This window comes from Papaver somniferum, unplaced genomic scaffold (genome assembly GCF_003573695.1).
Source record: "Papaver somniferum cultivar HN1 unplaced genomic scaffold, ASM357369v1 unplaced-scaffold_117, whole genome shotgun sequence".
NCBI classification, from domain to species: Eukaryota; Viridiplantae; Streptophyta; class Magnoliopsida; order Ranunculales; family Papaveraceae; genus Papaver; species Papaver somniferum.
This window is the reverse complement of record NW_020620714.1, coordinates 11643860-11662110: the sequence shown is the minus strand read 5'-3', so window position 1 is coordinate 11662110 and position 18251 is coordinate 11643860. Positions and strand designations below refer to the sequence as shown.

At 36.4% G+C, this 18251-nt stretch overlaps 2 protein-coding genes across 2 annotated transcripts; both read left to right on the top strand.

The window, feature by feature from the left end:
• Positions 1 to 2337: 2337 nt before the first annotated feature.
• On the top strand, positions 2338 to 2820 carry LOC113329868. Its single transcript, XM_026576692.1, has one exon. The coding sequence runs from the start codon at positions 2338 to 2340 to the stop codon at positions 2818 to 2820; it is 483 nt and encodes a 160-aa protein (XP_026432477.1).
• Positions 2821 to 6246: 3426 nt separating this feature from the next.
• Positions 6247 to 17244, top strand: LOC113329867 (very-long-chain 3-oxoacyl-CoA reductase-like). The gene is made up of 5 exons (XM_026576691.1): positions 6247 to 6499; positions 6584 to 6912; positions 7117 to 7210; positions 16849 to 16960; positions 17070 to 17244. The coding sequence occupies exons 1-5, from the start codon at positions 6358 to 6360 to the stop codon at positions 17242 to 17244; spliced, it is 852 nt and encodes a 283-aa protein (XP_026432476.1). The 5' UTR covers positions 6247 to 6357.
• The last annotated feature ends 1007 nt before the right edge of the window (positions 17245 to 18251 follow it).

Here is an 18251-nt window from a genome sequence, read left to right as displayed (position 1 = left end):
TTGTAAAATATGGGTTCGGTGAAAAATACGCAAAAAAAATTTAGCCATATATTATTTACCCTTTACTTTAAACTTTATTCTTTCTTATATCCTTTTCTCTCTCCAATTTAGAATTAATCGCGAGGAAGGTCTTAACTTCCCAAATATAAGTCGGATTTTAAAAATATTTATATTTTTGAAAAGGGCTCGAAAATCTCTACAAACAAGATCCATTGTTGATATGAAATTCGAAAAAAAAAAGAAAAAAAAATTTAACCCGGGCCGAGTATACATTATGCACCCCGGTGCAACCTGGCCAAAATTTGTTTCCTATAAAAATATGGATTATGCATCCAAGTGCATCTTGGCCAAAATTTATCTTCTATACGAATATGCGTTATGCACCCAGTTGCAACCTGACTAAAATATATTTTTTGTAAGAATATGCATTATGCACTCCGGTGCAATCTGGCCAAAATTTATTTCATATAAAAATGTGCATTATGCACCCAGGTACAACCTGACAAAAAAATATTTTTCCTATAAAAATAAAAAATATACATTATGCACTCGGATGCGACAAGGCCAAAACCTATTTCTCTTCAGCATACATACACATTATGCACTCAGGTGCATCATATGTATTTCACGGATAAATCCAAATTTATCCTAGTTATCACCTGCGATATTTTGTATACAACCAAAATGACTAATTCATGATCACGCGAGCTAAATCCACCACTATTGCAATAACATTGATCATCAAAACAATGTCCAAAAATAAGTATTAAGAAAAAAAATAAGAGGAACAAAAAATTGTGAAAAATACACATTATGCACTAGGGTGCAATATGTAGAAAAAAATATTTTTTGTCAAAATATCCATTGTGCACCCGGATGCATCTTGTACAACCACCTCTGTCAAAAAAAAACCATCCAATTTATGACTCAAATAACACACATCCCATTACCAAATTTCACCTTTAACAAGTACCTCTTTCATGATTCAATGAAACTTTATCGCTCCCACTCTGTTTTCTGACTTCCGTCTTCGGGAGTTAGTAGTACCAGCTTGCTATTTTCGATGCCTTTTCCAACTGTTTTTGCAAGACTGGTTCATGCATAAGTACAAACACTTGTGTGCATGTTGCTGGTGACAATGGAATGAGTTTAGCTGGATTCTGGAACCTGAACACAGCTCCTTACCTGCAAGATTCCATTCAATCATGGTGCCAAATGGACTGACAATAGCACAAGGTCCAACATCTAAGCATCAAAATCATCAGCAGCATCACCAAAAGTACTGTCATTAAAGAGAAAACTAAGCGAATGAGATAACATCTTGTATTACTTTTTGTCTACGTAGATATTAGAACTCTAAGATCAAGAATCGTCCATATAAGCTACTTCCTAGCCATAAGTTTTTTGTATAGGAAAAAAAAAAGACAAAGACAAGGAGTTTAGTAATCTTACCAATACGATGCAGTCATGAGATAACCAACCAAAGAGGCAAATAGCCATTACTCAAAATCTTAATATCAGTATCACTTCCAATAACTTCTTAGTTGAATATCAGCATCAGTTAAAGCCAAATCAGCCATAATCACGCAAAAAGACCTACTCTTCTCCACATAATTGAGCTAAATGTTTACTAGTGGCAACACCAATTCTAACTGATAATAACTGAATCAATAATTCATCATTGTTGTGCACATTAGTAGCACTAAGCAAAACAATAGGAAGCATAACAATCTTCTGTTCATCATTGCAACCCAAACAATTCCTGCAACATCCCTAAATGTATTGATTCACTACTTCCGCTTCCATAAAGAACATTTCTTGCACCAAAAGGAAAAAAAAAAACATTTTCGATCTCGGTGGTTCGAGACTTATTACTTGGTATTAAATTTATCAGTCCCTTGATAAATTTGTTCACGTATATATTCCCAATCACCGGCACCAATCACTGTTAACATATGGCAAGGAAGAGAACATCAATCACTACCATTACTCAATGATCTAAACATGGAAAGAAGATAAGTACATGCAATCTAAACATGGAAAGAAGATTAGTATCTGCAAGAATAATATGTGATTGATGTCATGCAAAGAAGAATATGGAAAAAAGATCAATACATGCAGAGAAGAATATGTGATTGAGAAATTGTTGTAATTAGTTTTAATTTCTTTGATATATTTATAGTATTAGGATCTTCATTCATGCAATGTAATTGCAATCAGTATAAATACAAAATGATAATATCAATCTCTACACAGTTGTGAGAGAAATCAAAACTCATATTCCTTTATGGTATATAAGAGCTAGGTCGGAAAAAAAATTTCTTCTTCTTTATCATCATGGATGGAGAAGGCGATCCTCCCCCTTCCGCATCTGTAGTTGCTGACAAAGATACTGCACTTTCTCCAACTAGTCCATACTACGTCCACCCTTCGGATAATCCTACATCCGTCATCTACACTCCTCTACTCACCAGTGATAACTTCTGCACATGGGGAAGAGGCATGTTCAAGGCACTCAGTGCAAAAGGGAAGACAGGGTATATTGATGGCACTATCAAAAAGCCAACTAATGCATCAGATCTTGCTCACTGGACGAGATGTGATGACTTAGTAGGTAGTTGGATATCCAATTCCGTTGATCCAGAAATTCGCTCAAGCACTCAGAACTTCCCATCGGCTCATGAACAATGGTTAGAAATCAAATCTCGATTTTCTCATCATAATGCTTCCAAATTATGTGCTTTGAAACAGTTTATTGCTCTGCTGAAGCAAGACAATCTTAGTGTTTCTATGTATTATACTCGGATCAAATCACTCTAGGATCAGTTAGATGCCTTTAGACCAATTGAACCTTGCATATGCGGAGCAGGTAAGAACTATCTGAGTCATCACAGTCAAGATCGTTCCATGGAATTTTTGCAGGGTTTACATGAAAGATTTTCTTCCCTGTGTAGTCAAAAACTAATCATGGAACCCATGCCATCCCCTGCCAAGATTTATAATCATGTCAGGCAAGAAGAAGAACAACAGGGCATACAATCTTTTTTCATCCCGTCTGTTGATTCTGCAGCTTTGAGTGTTGCACGTAATGATCCACGTCATTCTAGGGTTCCTTCAAACAAAGACACCAACAAAAGATCTCGCCCTTTCTGTGACCATTGCAATAGACACGGGTATACCAGGCAGACTTGATGGAAGCTAAATGGGTACCCGAAAGACTTCCCAAAGTCCAGAAATTTGGAACCCAACACCGTTGCTGCTGTTCACCAACCTGCCACTGCTGATCAGTATGCACGGCTTCTAACCCTACTCGAACCTGATCATGAGAACAACGACATAGCACCCTATGCGAACTTTGCAGGTATTACTCTTTCCTGTTCTACAAATGTTTGGATAGTTGATAGTGGAGCAACTCATCATATATGCTCATCTTTATCTTCTTTTTCTTCTCATTCTGTGGTCACCAAACCACTCATTGTTCAACTACCAGATGGTTCACATACATCTGTAACTCATGTTGGCACAGTCGATTTATCACCATTTATTAAACTGCTTGATGTATTTCATATTCCAAGCTTCAAATTCAACTTCATATCTGTTAGTAAGTTGACAAGCACAACAAATTGCTGCATCAAATTCTCACACGAGTCTTATATATTTCAGGACCGTCGAACATCCAAGGAGATTGGATGGAGTAGGCAGATTGCCGGACTTTATCACTTCTGTTTTCAACCTTTTGCTTTATCTTCAGTTGCAAATAAGCCAGTTGATACTTGGCACTGCCGTCTCGGCCATCCCGGTGTGGATTGTTTTAATTTTTTATCTCGCAATTTCCCTTTTATTCGTTAAAATGCTAGTCACGTCTGTGATGTATGCCCCAGGGCTAAACAAACTCGTTTAAAGTTTAATAATAGTACTTCTTTATCTCAACATCCATTTCAATTGATTCATGCTGACATATGGGGACTTTTTTCAGGGTTTATGGTTCAGGATTCAGGGTTCAGGGTTACCAAGTTTTAAGGTTCATGGTTTTCAGGGTTCAGGATTCACATGTTTTAGGGTTCATGGTTAGATTCATGGTTTTTAGTTGGTGGGAAATAAACCTTCCATAAACCAAATGTGGTTCCGGGATAAATAAGATTTCTTAATAGGTGAGATAAATGCCACCTTGCACTTAACTGGATGGAATCCGTTTTTTCAAAAAAAAAACTGTGGGACCAAGTCAAAACAGGTCTATATTAGAAAAGTTCGAATAAACAGGCATATATTCGAAAACGAAAAAAAAAACGAAAAATGGGTCATTTGTCCAAATATTTTTAAAACACGGTTTTAATGGACGAGTAAAAATTAGTATGGGTGAAATGGACACAAAAAAAATTGCAAGGATGAAACTGGATTCATCCTGGCTTAAACTTAAAATATGGCGAGGATGAAACTGGATGCATCCTGTGTAAATTAAAAATAAAAAAAAATATTTGAAAATGGGCAGGATGAAATTGTTTACATCCTGACTATTTTTACATTTTTGTCCATTTAAACAGTATCAAAATCTAAATTCTTTTGCACCTAGAAATTGTTGATTTTGATCTTTTTAACCAATTTTGTGGAAAAACGGCATATATTTCTAAATTGCCCAATAAAAAACAGAGAAGGCGTCAAATAATCACCGCCCCTGACAGGATGAAAATTTCTTGCTTCTCATTCTCGTCCACGATATTACCTGCTAATGTTTTAGCATTGCGAAGGACATTTGTTTGTACACAAAATTGGTTAAAAAGATCAAAATCAACAATTCCTGGGTGAAATGGACAGTTAGATTTTGATACTTTTTAAATGGACAAAAATGTAAAAATAAGCAAGATGCAACCAGTTTCATCGTGCCCATTTTCAAATATTTTTTCTTATTTTTAATTTACACGGGATGTATCCAGTTTCATCCTTACTATTTTTTAAATTTAAGCTAGGATGAAACCAGTTTCGGTTTCATCCTTACTATTTTTTTTTGAGCATTTCATCCAAATTATTTTTTACTCGTCCATTTGAAGCGTGATTTAAAAATATTTGGACAAATGACCAATTTTCCGTTATTTGTATCACTAAAAATTGTTTTCAGACAATAATAGTCAAGCGGCCATGATATCATAACCATAACCAACGCGAACACAACTTTAAACTTTTTTAGCTTTGCTGTCAAGTACAAATTTGGTGATTGCTCTTGCTATACCGTACATAGAATCAACAGTGATGGCAGATTCCTCTCCCCTCGTCCGTACAAACTTTTGTAAATGGCGAATTTTTCAAAGATTCGTGAATGATTCACATTTATAAATCGAATTATACACGTACGTATGCCGTTCCGAATTAATGACGAATCACGTCCCGTTGACCGAATTTTGGACCGAATCTGAATTTTACAAAACCGTATAATACTCGTACGTTTGCCGTTCCGTACGTTTGCCGAATCCCGAATTGCTAACTAGGATCTGGCCTTGAAATGATAGAGGTAGGACCATGCAATATTTTATCTGGATTCTGTAAACTTGATGAAGGTATATAATGCACATTACAGAATGAGACAGTGTCCACTTTCTGCATGTTATCTTCATTAATATGCTGATGTATGTCCTCCATACAAGACAATATATTACTTTTTACAAAGTTTGATGGAAATTAATGGTGCATTTTCCTGATTAGCTGCTGATGCCATGAAAATCAAAATGACCATACAATAACAACCCCTTTAGCATTTATCACCAACAAGATATGACATTTGAATGTACGTATTTGGCTATACATATATTATGAAAGGTCAGCAGCGAGCTGGAAAAGTGCACCACTGATTTTCTCAGGGAGTTGCCAGTTGCCACGTAAAGAGGTGGGTCGTTGATCTTTACCCTCCGTCTATTTTTTTTTTGCAGTCAACACAACAAAGAAATTACGCGTTCTAGAGAGCCTGGCTTTATCTCGAAATGACAAGTAATGAAGTCATGCAAATGGGTCCAGTATCTCTTTTTTTATGCAATAATGAATGCATAGAGATACGTTTAGCTGCTGGGTCTGTAATCTCTGAGCATTCACCATTCCACTCGCTTCATTTGAACTGCCACATCAATTGGTATAAACTAGCTGGCAAGTTGCAAACTTACATTGATTGGAAGTCGTGTCTTTATTTACTTTAAGAGACCCCTTCACTCAGTACCAAGGTAGGAGGAACTCCCAAGAGCCTTTCCTCACCAGATAGGAAATACGGAGAGAGGTAAAATCATAAAACCCTAACAACAGGGTTTTATATGGAGGAGAATAAGGCACCTTCTATACCCTCCCAGACTTGCTACAACAACTTCTAGCTCAAACAAGATGGTCAAAATGGAAAGCCGTGGTGGAGCCTCCCCAAAAGGCATTGCTGCAATTGTTGGTGTCGGACCCAGGCTTGGCCGTTCCATTGCCCGGAAATTTTCCCAGGAAGGCTACACCGTTGCCATCCTTGCCCGAGACTTAGGCAAATAATTTTCTTCTCTTATCCAGATTATATATAAATGTCAGTCCCATCTTGATGATGATTTAACAATTAACAATACTGCAGAGAGATTGTTTAGATTTGCGAAGGAGATAGCTAGAGAAGCGAAGGCTCCGGTTTTCGCCATTAGAATCGACTGCTCTGATTCACAAAGTATTCGGGAAGCATTTGAAAGTGTTCTTTCTCTTGGGTTCATTGAAGTTTTAGTCTATAATGCGTACCAACAACAGCAACCAGTCTCCTTTATCTCCTCATCATCATCTTCATCTTCTTCGGTAGCGAATACGATATCGAATAGTCAACTGTATCCAAATAGGTTCATAGATGCTCGCATTGATTCTTTTGAAAAATCTCTTGCTGTCTCTACAGTTGGTGCTTTCCATTGTGCTCAGCAGGTAATCTAATCTAATCTAATCTAATCTAATCTAATCTAATCTAATCTAATCTAATCTAATCTAATCTAATCTAATCTAATCTAATCTAATCTAATCTAATCTAATCTAATCTAATCTAATCTAATCTAATCTAATCTAATCTAATCTAATCAAATCAGTTATTAGCATGACATTGTTAAATACTTGAATTCTTTACTTAATTAGGTGTTGCCAGGGATGGTAGATAGAAAGAGAGGGACCATCCTCTTCACTGGCTCCTCTGCGTCTCTTAACGGCTTTCCTGGTTTCTCGGAATTGTGTATGTATCCCTCGCGAACATCAGTAATTACTCATTAGAATAATCTCATTATTTCTATCTACCACGTACATTTCAAAAAGATAGACCTGTTATATATTACTTCTATCTTCTACGTCCAGACTTGGTATACGTGTAATTTGTACATAAAACAAATCTTTCACTTTTATAAAACAGAAGGAGTATCAAATTATAACTAGTTAGGACAACTCCAGTTGGACTGGTATATTTTGCTTATTTATCTGTTCACGTGGACAAACAAACGTGATTTTTCATAGTAGTCAATGGGCAAACATAACTAGGTTACCCGCGTTAATGTATAAAAAAAATAAATTTAACTAGTAGGTCCCATTTTTATATAAACAAATGTTGGCATCTAAACTAGGACGGAGGGAGTATAAACAAGTGTGACCGGTTATATATAATACTCCCTCCGTCCTAATTTAGATGCCTAAATAAGATTTTGCACAAAGATTAAGAAAAACAAAGAGAATAATTTTTTCCACAAATACCCTAGGTTCCTAGTTTTTAGATGTCTATATTTTTATTGTTTACTTGGAAAAAAATCAAATTAAAGGAAGTATATAGAGAAAAGTATTTAAGAAGTGTCTAGAAAATGGAAATACGCAATTCTCTATGTTGTGGATTGATTCCAAGTTAGGGACAAATCAGGATAAAAGGTGGAAAAATATGAAGTATAGCAAGTATTTTAGGACCAAAAAGATCCCCTATTTTGACATCTAAACTAGGACGGAGGGAGTATATTAAAGTAATCAAAATAACTAATTTAACTAACATTTGGGAATTTTATAATTCTATTTACCTGGTGGTATTTGGGACGATCGGCCCAACTTGAGCTGTACGGCTCAATTTGAGACGATCGTCTCAACTTGAGACTCGATGGGTAAGCTCTCCTATTTGCGGGTTTGTTCATCCATTTCACTTATTTATCACTCCCATTATGGATGTTTAATGGGTAAATGTGTTAGTTTGTGAATCCCATTGGCCTTCTCTTATTAAGCTCAAATCAAAGAAAGTGACTGGTACGAAGGAGGGCACTGCCTCAAGTGATGAGATAGCTCATAGCTTGCATGCCTCAATTTTTTTGATCGGGTCTCACATTTAAACCAAAAGATGCTTGCGGTCTTTCTTGGCCTTTCTTTTGCCGTTCAATGAGCTTATCTTTAGAGAAATAGATACCACCAAGTTACCTTCTTGTCAGGTAACTCCTACGATAAGAATGTTAAAACATCCACATCTCAAGGAAAATCCATACAATTAAAGATGATCAGAATTTTATGGAGAATCATTCCATCATGAGGATCTAGATAAATATCCATTAATTGGGACCCACATATTTGTTTTTCTTAGTTTCAGTTAGATGAGGAGAAAAAAAAGATATACATCAGGTTATTTAGTGACGGGATGAGAACAACAAAAAAAAAAAGAAAAAAAAAACATCCGGATGGACTCTCCATAGCAACCATCACATATTTGAGGGGTCTCCTATGAGCTTCACAAACATATGGATGATAAAATCAGCTACAGTAACACTTTTTGGTCCACAAAACGTGGATCATTATAAAAATATGGATGATTTTTGGCACCATAAAAGTTGTTCTTAGATGTCGGAACTTTGATAACATCCGGAATTTTAGCTATGAGTCGTGAAGTGTAAATCTTACATTAATTCATTGTGTTTATGATCGCTAGAGTTTTACATGATTACCTAGTATACCGAATAGCGCATGCAGTATTTGTTGACAACCAAATAGATAAAAAAAACAAGGCTACACTGCTACGTACCTGTAGCTTCTCTCTTATCTTTACAGGGCCAGTCCTGATACGAAGCACCCGAAGCATAGCTTTGGGCATCAAAATACAAGGGGCATCAAAGTCAAGGCAAACCGTAGAAAAAACCGTACAAAAAAACCACTCCTCACATACTTTTAGAATTTGTGGTCCCTCGTAGACCCCATTCCTCGGGAGTCTAACAGGGACCAACCTGTTTTGTGTATGTCGGTTTAATTTATTGTTTTTTTGCTCGGTTCACCGAGACTTTTTAAATCAAAAATTTGTGCGATTTCTATTATAAAAAGTCAATAAAAGTTATAGTTGGTATTGGTAATACTAATCTATCGCGGCAAAACGTTCAAATTGTGGGCACGTGTCGATAGATCATGCTACTTAGCACCATTTTTATCCACGAAGACCCGCTTTAAAAGCAGAGAAACAAAACTGAAATGATATTTTATTTACTGTTTATAGTTTGTTTGTGTCAATAAAGTTTGGCTTAAAAGAAAACAAATACGATATTTTATTTTATGCGTCATTTAGTTTTTCTATCATTCTTCGTTTAACTACAAAAACAAACAGGAAAAAAAATTAGGACAATTGTTATTCCTTTAAAAAACAATGCAAAGTAGATCATTAATTCATGGATTATCCTATTCTGATTAATCAACTTATTTTTTTCTCCGCCAAAATTGAATTTAGGGTATAAATTGAAACGTCAATTCTAACGGTCTTGTAAGTAATTATATTATTTCATGTAAGTTATTATAAACATGTCTCTCGGTCTAAAAAGAAAGCAATCATGGAAAAACACGCGCTAGGAAAAAAAAAATCGGCAAAAGTTTTAGTGAATCGAATATATTGTTTCCTCGCGTTTTTAGGGGCCACTCGAAAGAATTTAGGGGCCAACAATAAAACAAAAAAGGTCACCCAAAGGGAAAATGTAGCCATCCCTTATCTCGCGTAATTCGTAATGGCGAAATTACCCTTATATATTCGGAGGATATGATAACATTGTTATCCTCCGATTTCAATCGGAAGCCAAAATATTTCCCAGACTTCCGATTGTGGTCAGTGCAGTATTAGAATGATTTTTGTTTCATTTTTTCATTTCTTTTGCATTTGTGAGTTATTAGAGTTATAGAGAAGAGGTTGAAGGAAAAAAGGGAAAAACCATTTTTTTTCACTACAAAAATGGATGGATATGAAGAAGAAGGTGAGAATCATGACGAAGAACAAAATGTTGAGGGTTCACGACCGTTTAGAGAAGACGATTTGGGGTATATGTTGAATGATCCAAACTTTTGTGGAGAGGAAAACCTAGACGACCCTTTCATGGAAGAAAATGGAGAATCGCATGATATTGAAGCTAACGATGCATATCATGAATATCTTAACAGGTATTGTGTTAAGAAACTAAAATACTCGATTTGCATGGTTTGTGTGCTTTTGTAAACAAGAAAAACCGATTATTGCATGCATTGAATGCCATGAACTACCCAGATTCGGTAGATAATTTCTAGATTAAACTTACGAATATAACACACTGAGTACCAAATATGTATATTCGGTAGTTCCAAGATACTAGTTTACTGCAGAATATGAGAAAAACCCCAAACTGGTTTTCCAAAAATATCTACATTCGGTAGTTATGTAGAGTTATTTACCTCCGAATGTCCCCAAAAACGAATTCCTCAGAAAATTTCAAAACTCAGTATTCTTATCCTTTACAATCGGTAATAGTTTAACATTATTTGACTGCTGAATATAACAGTGGCCTCAAAATAAAATTTCCGAAAACTTGAAAATCGGATGTTTATCGATTAAAGTTATCTCCCGGTTATTTATATTCGGCTGGTTTACTATATATTTTAGCTTCCGATTATATCATTTTTTGCACTCAGTAAACTGTGTACATTCATTTGCATAAATCGGGTGTTTTGGGTAACCGATAGGATTCCGAATATAAAGTATTCGGAAGTTTGAATTATTTAATGACCTCCGATTATATCATTTTTTTCACTCAGTAAACTGTGTACATTCATTTGCATAGATCGGGTGTTTTGGGTAACCGATAGGATTCCGAATATAGAATATTCGGAAGTTTGACTTATTTAATAACCTCCGATTATTGTATAATAATTTGTTGCTTTCATATGCAGGCCGTTGAAGAGTTTGTTGATGACTTCTATTTGAGGCCCGACACTTCCCTATACTATGCAAACGATTTGGTATACTCATTACTACTTTTTTCTTTTTTTCAAAATTTATATGTTAAATGATTATGCTTATTAGATTTGTTTTGTTTTATGCACGTTTAGACATTTGGAAGTAAGAAGGAGGCAAAGGAATGGCTTATGAACAAGGAAAAAGATAACATGTGCGTGGTAGTTCTAAATAATCATGTTAGTAACACTCGATTTGAAATGATTTGTGAGCGAGGTGGGACGCGAAAGAGTCACGAGGGAAAGAATAGTAAGTACATACGGAAGACGAATAGGAAATACCGAAGCAATACCAAGAAGATAGGATGCCCATTTAAGATTGTCTTCTATATGCCCGATGGTATTAAAGGTAAAGAGTATAAAATGTATAAAGTTGATAACGGTTGTCACAACCATGATGATCCGTTGGATTTAATTGGACATGTAATGGTTGCCAAGTTAAAACCACATCAAATGCAGACGGTGAGGTCTATGCGGATCCAAAAAGCGAGTGCGATCTTAAGTAAAATAAAGGCGGACGATCCCGACAACTTGTCTTCTTTGTCTACAATTAAGTCGGCCCTAGCTACGATCAAAAGGACTGATTGGGATGGTAGAACGGTCATGCAACAATCGGAGTGGTTACCGGAGTTACACGGCTACACCTTGAGAAGGGAAGAAAAGGATGGTATAGTGGTTCGTATTTTCTTGGCACATCCCGAAATGATCCAATTGGCTCAATGCTTTCATCAAATTTTGTTGATAGATGCTACTTATAAGACAAACAAGTATAACATGCCGTTGTTGAACATTGCTTGCCATACTTCGGACAAAAACACGTTTACGATTGCATGGGGTTTAATGGATCATGAGAACAATGTGAGTTTCATTTGGATGTTGGAGACGTTGAGGTCCATTTATAACGGTGATAATTTTCCAAGGGTTATTGTAACGGATAACGATCAAGCCTTAATGCATGCAATAGCGGTAGTGTTTCCGGAAGCCCAAAACTTGCAATGTACGTGGCACATTCAATGCAATCTCAAAACCAATTGCCATCATCATTTCCAAGCTAAAAGACCAAGGAAGGGTACCAAGAGGTCAAAGGAAGAGGATGAGCGCATTAGTAAATTAACCTTGGAAGAACGTAAGGAAGAGGATAGTCTATTTGAAGAAAAGTGGAAGGAGGATGGAATAATTTGGAAAATGTTCATGAAAGCGTGGGACAAAATCGTTTGGTCGATCACCGAGGAAATTTACGAATGTAACTTGAAGAAATTTGAGGATGAATACGGCACGGACTACCCAAAACCGGTTGAGTATTGTAAAACACAATGGTTAACGATTAAGGAGAGGTTTGTGTTTGCATGGACATATGAATATCGTAACTTCAAGAACGAGGCGACAAGCATTGCGGAGGGGTCTCATGGTCGACTAAAGAAAATACTAATTGGTAGTCAAAATGGAGTTGTGTCGATCCAAGAAGCAATCCATGAATTCACCAATCGTGATCTCGTAAAGATTATGAAATGTATGCAATTTAGTGTACAACAATTCCCAATGGAACATATTAAGGAAAATTTTCTTCTAAGGGGAGTTGTTCATAAAGTTTCAAGATGGGCAATAAATCGCATGATGAAACAATTGAAGTTATATAAAACTTATGATGACGAGAATACGGTTTGTGTTTGCAAGGATATGATAGGTATTGGACTCCCATGTCGTCATAAGTTGGGTAGGTATGTTGAAGTGATTGACATCGATGATATTCACCCATTTTGGAAGCAATTAAATTTCACTCCGAACACCCCGGTAGTTGATGGTCCGTCTTTCTTCGAGTCGGAATTGTATTCACGAATAGCCGAGCGTTACGCTACATCAAACGGCACAAAAAAGCAAATATTGATGCATAATTTGGAGGAAGCCCTTCACCCTTGTTTAAGGGAGGTTGATGAACCTATTAAGCAAAAGAACACCGGTAGGACGAACACCGAAGTGTCGAGGACCATCCAAAGAAAAGAGTTGAAGGAGTATTTGTCTAATAAAAGAATATTGTCTAGGCACGAGTGTTCGGAAGCCGAATTTGAAGATGAGCCGGAACCTAAGAAAAGAGGTCGTCCAAGAAATGATCAAAGTGGACCAACCACCCGACAAGTAAGGCCAAAGATCTCTACAGAGCCTTCTCAAGTAAGTCAACCCAATGTTGTCGAAGAAGTTGTTGAGCAAATGAACGCCTCGCAACAAACCCAACCAATGGAAATTCTTACTATAAAAGAGGACAAAGGTACTCTTCGTGGCCCTAGAGATCTTAATGGAAGACCAAATCGATCCACATATACAATATACAAAGAGTATTTGGAACAACTCCCTCCACTTATCATTCCATTTTTTTGTCGACCGACGAGGTTGATGGGGATGGAAATTGTGGGTTTCACGTTGCTACGGAACAAATGGGTTACTTTAGAGAGGCGGATATCGAAGATGTCACCCAATGCCAATATTTAAGAAATAAGATGGCGGTACAACTAGTGAAGGACAAGGGTTTTTATATGGAGATGATGAGGCGAGGAGATAGATACGACAAAGAACAAGAGTTCAAAGACTTAGTTGCGCGTGTGAAGTGTCGAAAGGGATTGAAGACAATCGGATCCAAGTATTGGATGACAATGCCTAAATTTGGATATCTCCTAGCGGACGTTTTGAATTGCGTGGTACATTTCTTCGTTCCTCCTATGTATGGACTTAGCATGACGTTTGCACCCACAAGAACGGCTTGCGACGAGTCGGTTAAAGATAGAAGAATCGTAATGGCATTTGTGAATGAAATGCATTTTATCGGTTTAAGAGTAAAGAAAGATTGTCCGTTACCTCCGTTGAGTAAGTGGCACGATTACTTCCCGATGAACCATTGCAAGGATTGGGTGAAACAATATGAGTCCAACATGGTTGATTGGGATCGTGTTATGGACAACAACTTTCCCGCTGAGTTACTCGAATTGATCCCCTCGGATGATGACGATGTTTGATCGTTTTTTTTCGAGGCACGATTATAATTTTTTTTGAAACTATGTAATCGGAACAACAGTATTATAACACTTCAATACGATTAATCATATTCGGGAATTCCATATTTTATCAAACCGCCGATTAATATTAAAAATTTGAATTTACAGCACTCAAACATCACATGTTATTCTTTTTTCCCAGTCCGAGATGCAACAATCAACGCGGCTTCGAAATGTAGAAACGACTCTCCTCTCCACTTGGAATAAGCATCTTGTGCCGCAAACCTGTCGTCTCTGTGCCTAGCAAGAATACGGTTGTACTCGGTGCACAATTTTATAACATGGTGCACCCTTGAAGAAACATGGGATGGTTCATAATTGTGGCGTGGCTTCTTGTACTTACCAACAAAAGGACCCAATGAAACGTTAATCCAAAATATACGATCGTCCTGCTGTTCTTTGGGTAGATCTTTCACAATGTAATAATTTTTTATCCATTCGGTCTCTTCCTCAACTTGTTTTAATCTTTCTCTATGATGGAATTGTTCTTGACCTCGCTTCTTAGCCTTGATTTCCTCTTCCTCCTCCTCCGTTGCCACTAACGATTTTAATTTTTTTGGGTTGTTTGTTCCTTTTTTGTATTTCTTCTTCCCTTGCTGCAATTGATGTAGTTGTTCGCTTGCATCTTCGAAGTATGTTGTCGATTGATGATGGACTTGCCATTGAAAAGGTTTTTCATTCAGATTTGTTACTCAATAATAACTGAGAGGGGTTACCCTCCTTATATAGATTAGAGTTCCAACGGATCTAATTTTTGAAAATATGGCCGTTGAGGTTTCTGAAAATATGGCCGTTGAGGTTTCGTATCATTGGTGCACTACAATCGGTTGTTAACGATACACGTATTACCTCCGAATAAGACATTCGGTGGCAAACTTAAATTCTTATCTACCGATTAAGTTGGTATTTCTAAACACGACTATATTATTCGGAGGATAATTTTTTGTAAAGTTCCGAATGTACGATGGCCCAAAAATCAGAATTTGGGAAAAACTTATACTTTTCAAATTTTGAAATTGAAATAATCGGAAGTATAATTAGTTACCCAAACTTCCGAATATGGGCTGTCTAACTCTATATTGGCCCTTGGAACCACCTAGAGCCAAGGCGTGGTTTGTTTTGAACTTGCTATATTCGGAGGATAATTTTTTGTAAAGTCCGAATGTACGATGGCCCAAAAATCAGAATTTGGGAAAAACTTATACTTTTCAAATTTTGAAATTGAAATAATCGGAAGTATAATTAGTTACCCAAACTTCCGAATATGGGCTGTCTAACATCTATATTGGCCCTTGGAACCACCTAGAGCCAAGGCGTGGTTTGTTTTGAACTTGCTATATTCGGAGGATAATTGTTTTGTAAAGTCCCGAATGTACGATGGCCCAAAAATCAGAATTTGGGAAAAACTTATACTTTTCAAATTTTGAAATTGAAATAATCGGAAGTATAATTAGTTACCCAAACTTCCGAATATGGGCTGTCTAACATTCTATATTGGCCCTTGGAACCACCTAGAGCCAAGGCGTGGTTTGTTTTGAACTTGCTATATTCGGAGGATAATTGTTTTGTAAAGTCCCGAATGTACGATGGCCCAAAAATCAGAATTTGGGAAAAACTTATACTTTTCAAATTTTGAAATTGAAATAATCGGAAGTATAAACATTATATTGTCTTCCGAATAAATACTGGCCCCAAAATGGGATTTTTCCTATATCAGAAATTTTGAGATTTTTCAATATATATATATATTATTCGGTAGTGAGTGTACTTCCGAATACTGTGTGTCTACTTAAATATATTCGAGACAAAAAATTCATTAAACTACCGATTATTACCAGTTTGTATCCAGGAAGATATGACCAACAATATTCGGCCGATAACCATCAAATATTTCTCCCGAATACTGTCGATGTTCTTGAGAAATGAAGAACACGACTACATTCGGAAGTAAAGGAGCATGAATATCGCCGAATCTGGATAAATAACCGAAAACCCTAGAATTATTTTTTCTCGATTCGTCGAATTAAAGCGAAATAAACCCAAAAATGATAGATTCTTACCTAATTGGGGCCATTTGACTTTGGAGTGGAAATTTTTTTTTTCTTCCACAATCGGAAGATAATATGAAACTGGAAGAAGAAGAGTTGAAATGAGTAGAATTGTTTTTGATTTGGTTTTTATACAGTTTTACCAGAAGGGCATTTATGTAACTTCAATATCATATAGGGTACCCCTTAGCTAGAGTCTTTGGCTGGGTATAAATTGATGGCCCCTAAATCCATTGGGATGACCCTTAAAAACGCCAGGTATTTTTTGAGCATTCTATTTCGTCAACAATCATGATCAATAAAATAATTAACCGCTTAGATTGTTTATGGTGCTAAAAATTTGACTTAATAATATTAATGCTATTACATATGGCCAAGGGGCATCATTTTGGAGTTGAACTGTGGGGCATTAACATCTCAGGGCCGGCCCTGTATCTTTAGGTTGAATTTGATTTATGATAGTTTTTGTTTCATATATATCACAACAAATCTTAAACAAACAACCGAAAAATGGCGACCACAATGTGCAGGTTGTGGGAAGTTCGCTCTAAGAGCATTGTCGCAGTGCCTGGCTAAAGAGGTTCAACCTCTTGGTGTTCACGTCGCACATGTTATCATCGACGGTATCATTGGTCCCCCAAGGTAATTAATTTATTTGTAATCACGAGTACATTAGCTGTACTGGTTTGCTAATGCTTCTTTCATTTCTGAAGATTAATAAGCTAAGTAGTGATAAATTCAATTGTTGTAGATCGTCATCACCTTCGAGATCAATGGTTGGGGCACAACAAGCAGCAGTGACGACCTTATTAATGGACCCAGACGCATTGGCTCAGACATATTGGTATTTACATGTTCAAGACCGGAATGCTTGGACTCATGAGATTCATCTTCGATCCTCCAACTCCAATGATTTTAACATATAGAAATTTATGTTGTCTTGCTGTTCTCGGGCTTATTTCGGTTTATGGAACAGAAAAAACATAATCAACTAGTTTAATGGTGGCGTTGCTGTTTGTTAATTTTCATTTCCGTTATATTCTCATGATAAGTTCATAACAACCCTTCGCGGTTTTAATAAGGTTTATTATGCCTAGAGTCGCTTACAACCCGACTTCATGAGATATATAGACCAAGACCTAAACGGTAGATTCATGAATGATGAATTTTTTTTGGGAACTGTGTATGTCTTTATGTCCCACACAAAAGCATGTCTAACTAATGGGTGATTGACACCCAATGCTTAAAAAGTCTTCGCGAGAAGGAACGGAAGGAACTGACTCTCTCTCCTCTCTTTTTTTTTTGTTTTTTTGATACTAAGAGAAAATTCAATTATCAAGTTGTTGTAAAGATTGCATGGTCTTCTTCCATCCATTTGATTAAATCAGCCGGATAATTAGATAATTATCTGTAAAACAAAAATTTAGAGCTTCTACTCTTGCTTTTTTTGCTAAGGCATGAGATACTTTGTTTCCTAATCTATTAACTAATTTACAAAACCATAAATTATTGCTTGAGAGTTTGTTTTTAACTACAGAAATCAAACCTTGGTTGAACCAGTGAACTTACATCTCTTGAGTGTTAATAGAGTTCGCAACTTTTTCACAATCCAGCTCAAAAACGACTTTATAATATCCCAATTCTTCGATCCATTCCACTGCTTTCTCCAGTGCTTTGCATTCAAAATATTCATCTCCAAATTCGGCATCCTCTTCTTCTTCCAAGTGGTGACCTTTAACTCCTAAGCATTGCCCTGCAAAATCACGAATAACTAGACTAATACTATCCTTTTTGGTGTCAGATATATATGAAGTATTTAAATTAATCTTCACAAATTCCTTATCAGGTGGTAGCCATTGCTTGATCAGCATAGCAGAGTTTCTTTTCAAATGACTAGTTGAAATAGAGAGATCACATTGTTGAATTAAGTTTT

What these genes read in the sequence shown, in the direction of transcription:
- LOC113329867 (XM_026576691.1), top strand. Translation starts at nt 6,358, where the DNA reads ATGGTCAAAATGGAAAGCCGTGGTGGAGCCTCCCCAAAAGGCATTGCT. An exon ending in CTTTCCATTGTGCTCAGCAG is followed by an intron (nt 6,913 to 7,116) that starts GTAATCTAATCT and finishes TTACTTAATTAG; the next exon opens with GTGTTGCCAGGGATGGTAGA. An exon ending in TCCTGGTTTCTCGGAATTGT is followed by an intron (nt 7,211 to 16,848) that starts GTATGTATCCCT and finishes CACAATGTGCAG; the next exon opens with GTTGTGGGAAGTTCGCTCTA.
- LOC113329868 (XM_026576692.1), top strand. Translation starts at nt 2,338, where the DNA reads ATGGATGGAGAAGGCGATCCTCCCCCTTCCGCATCTGTAGTTGCTGAC.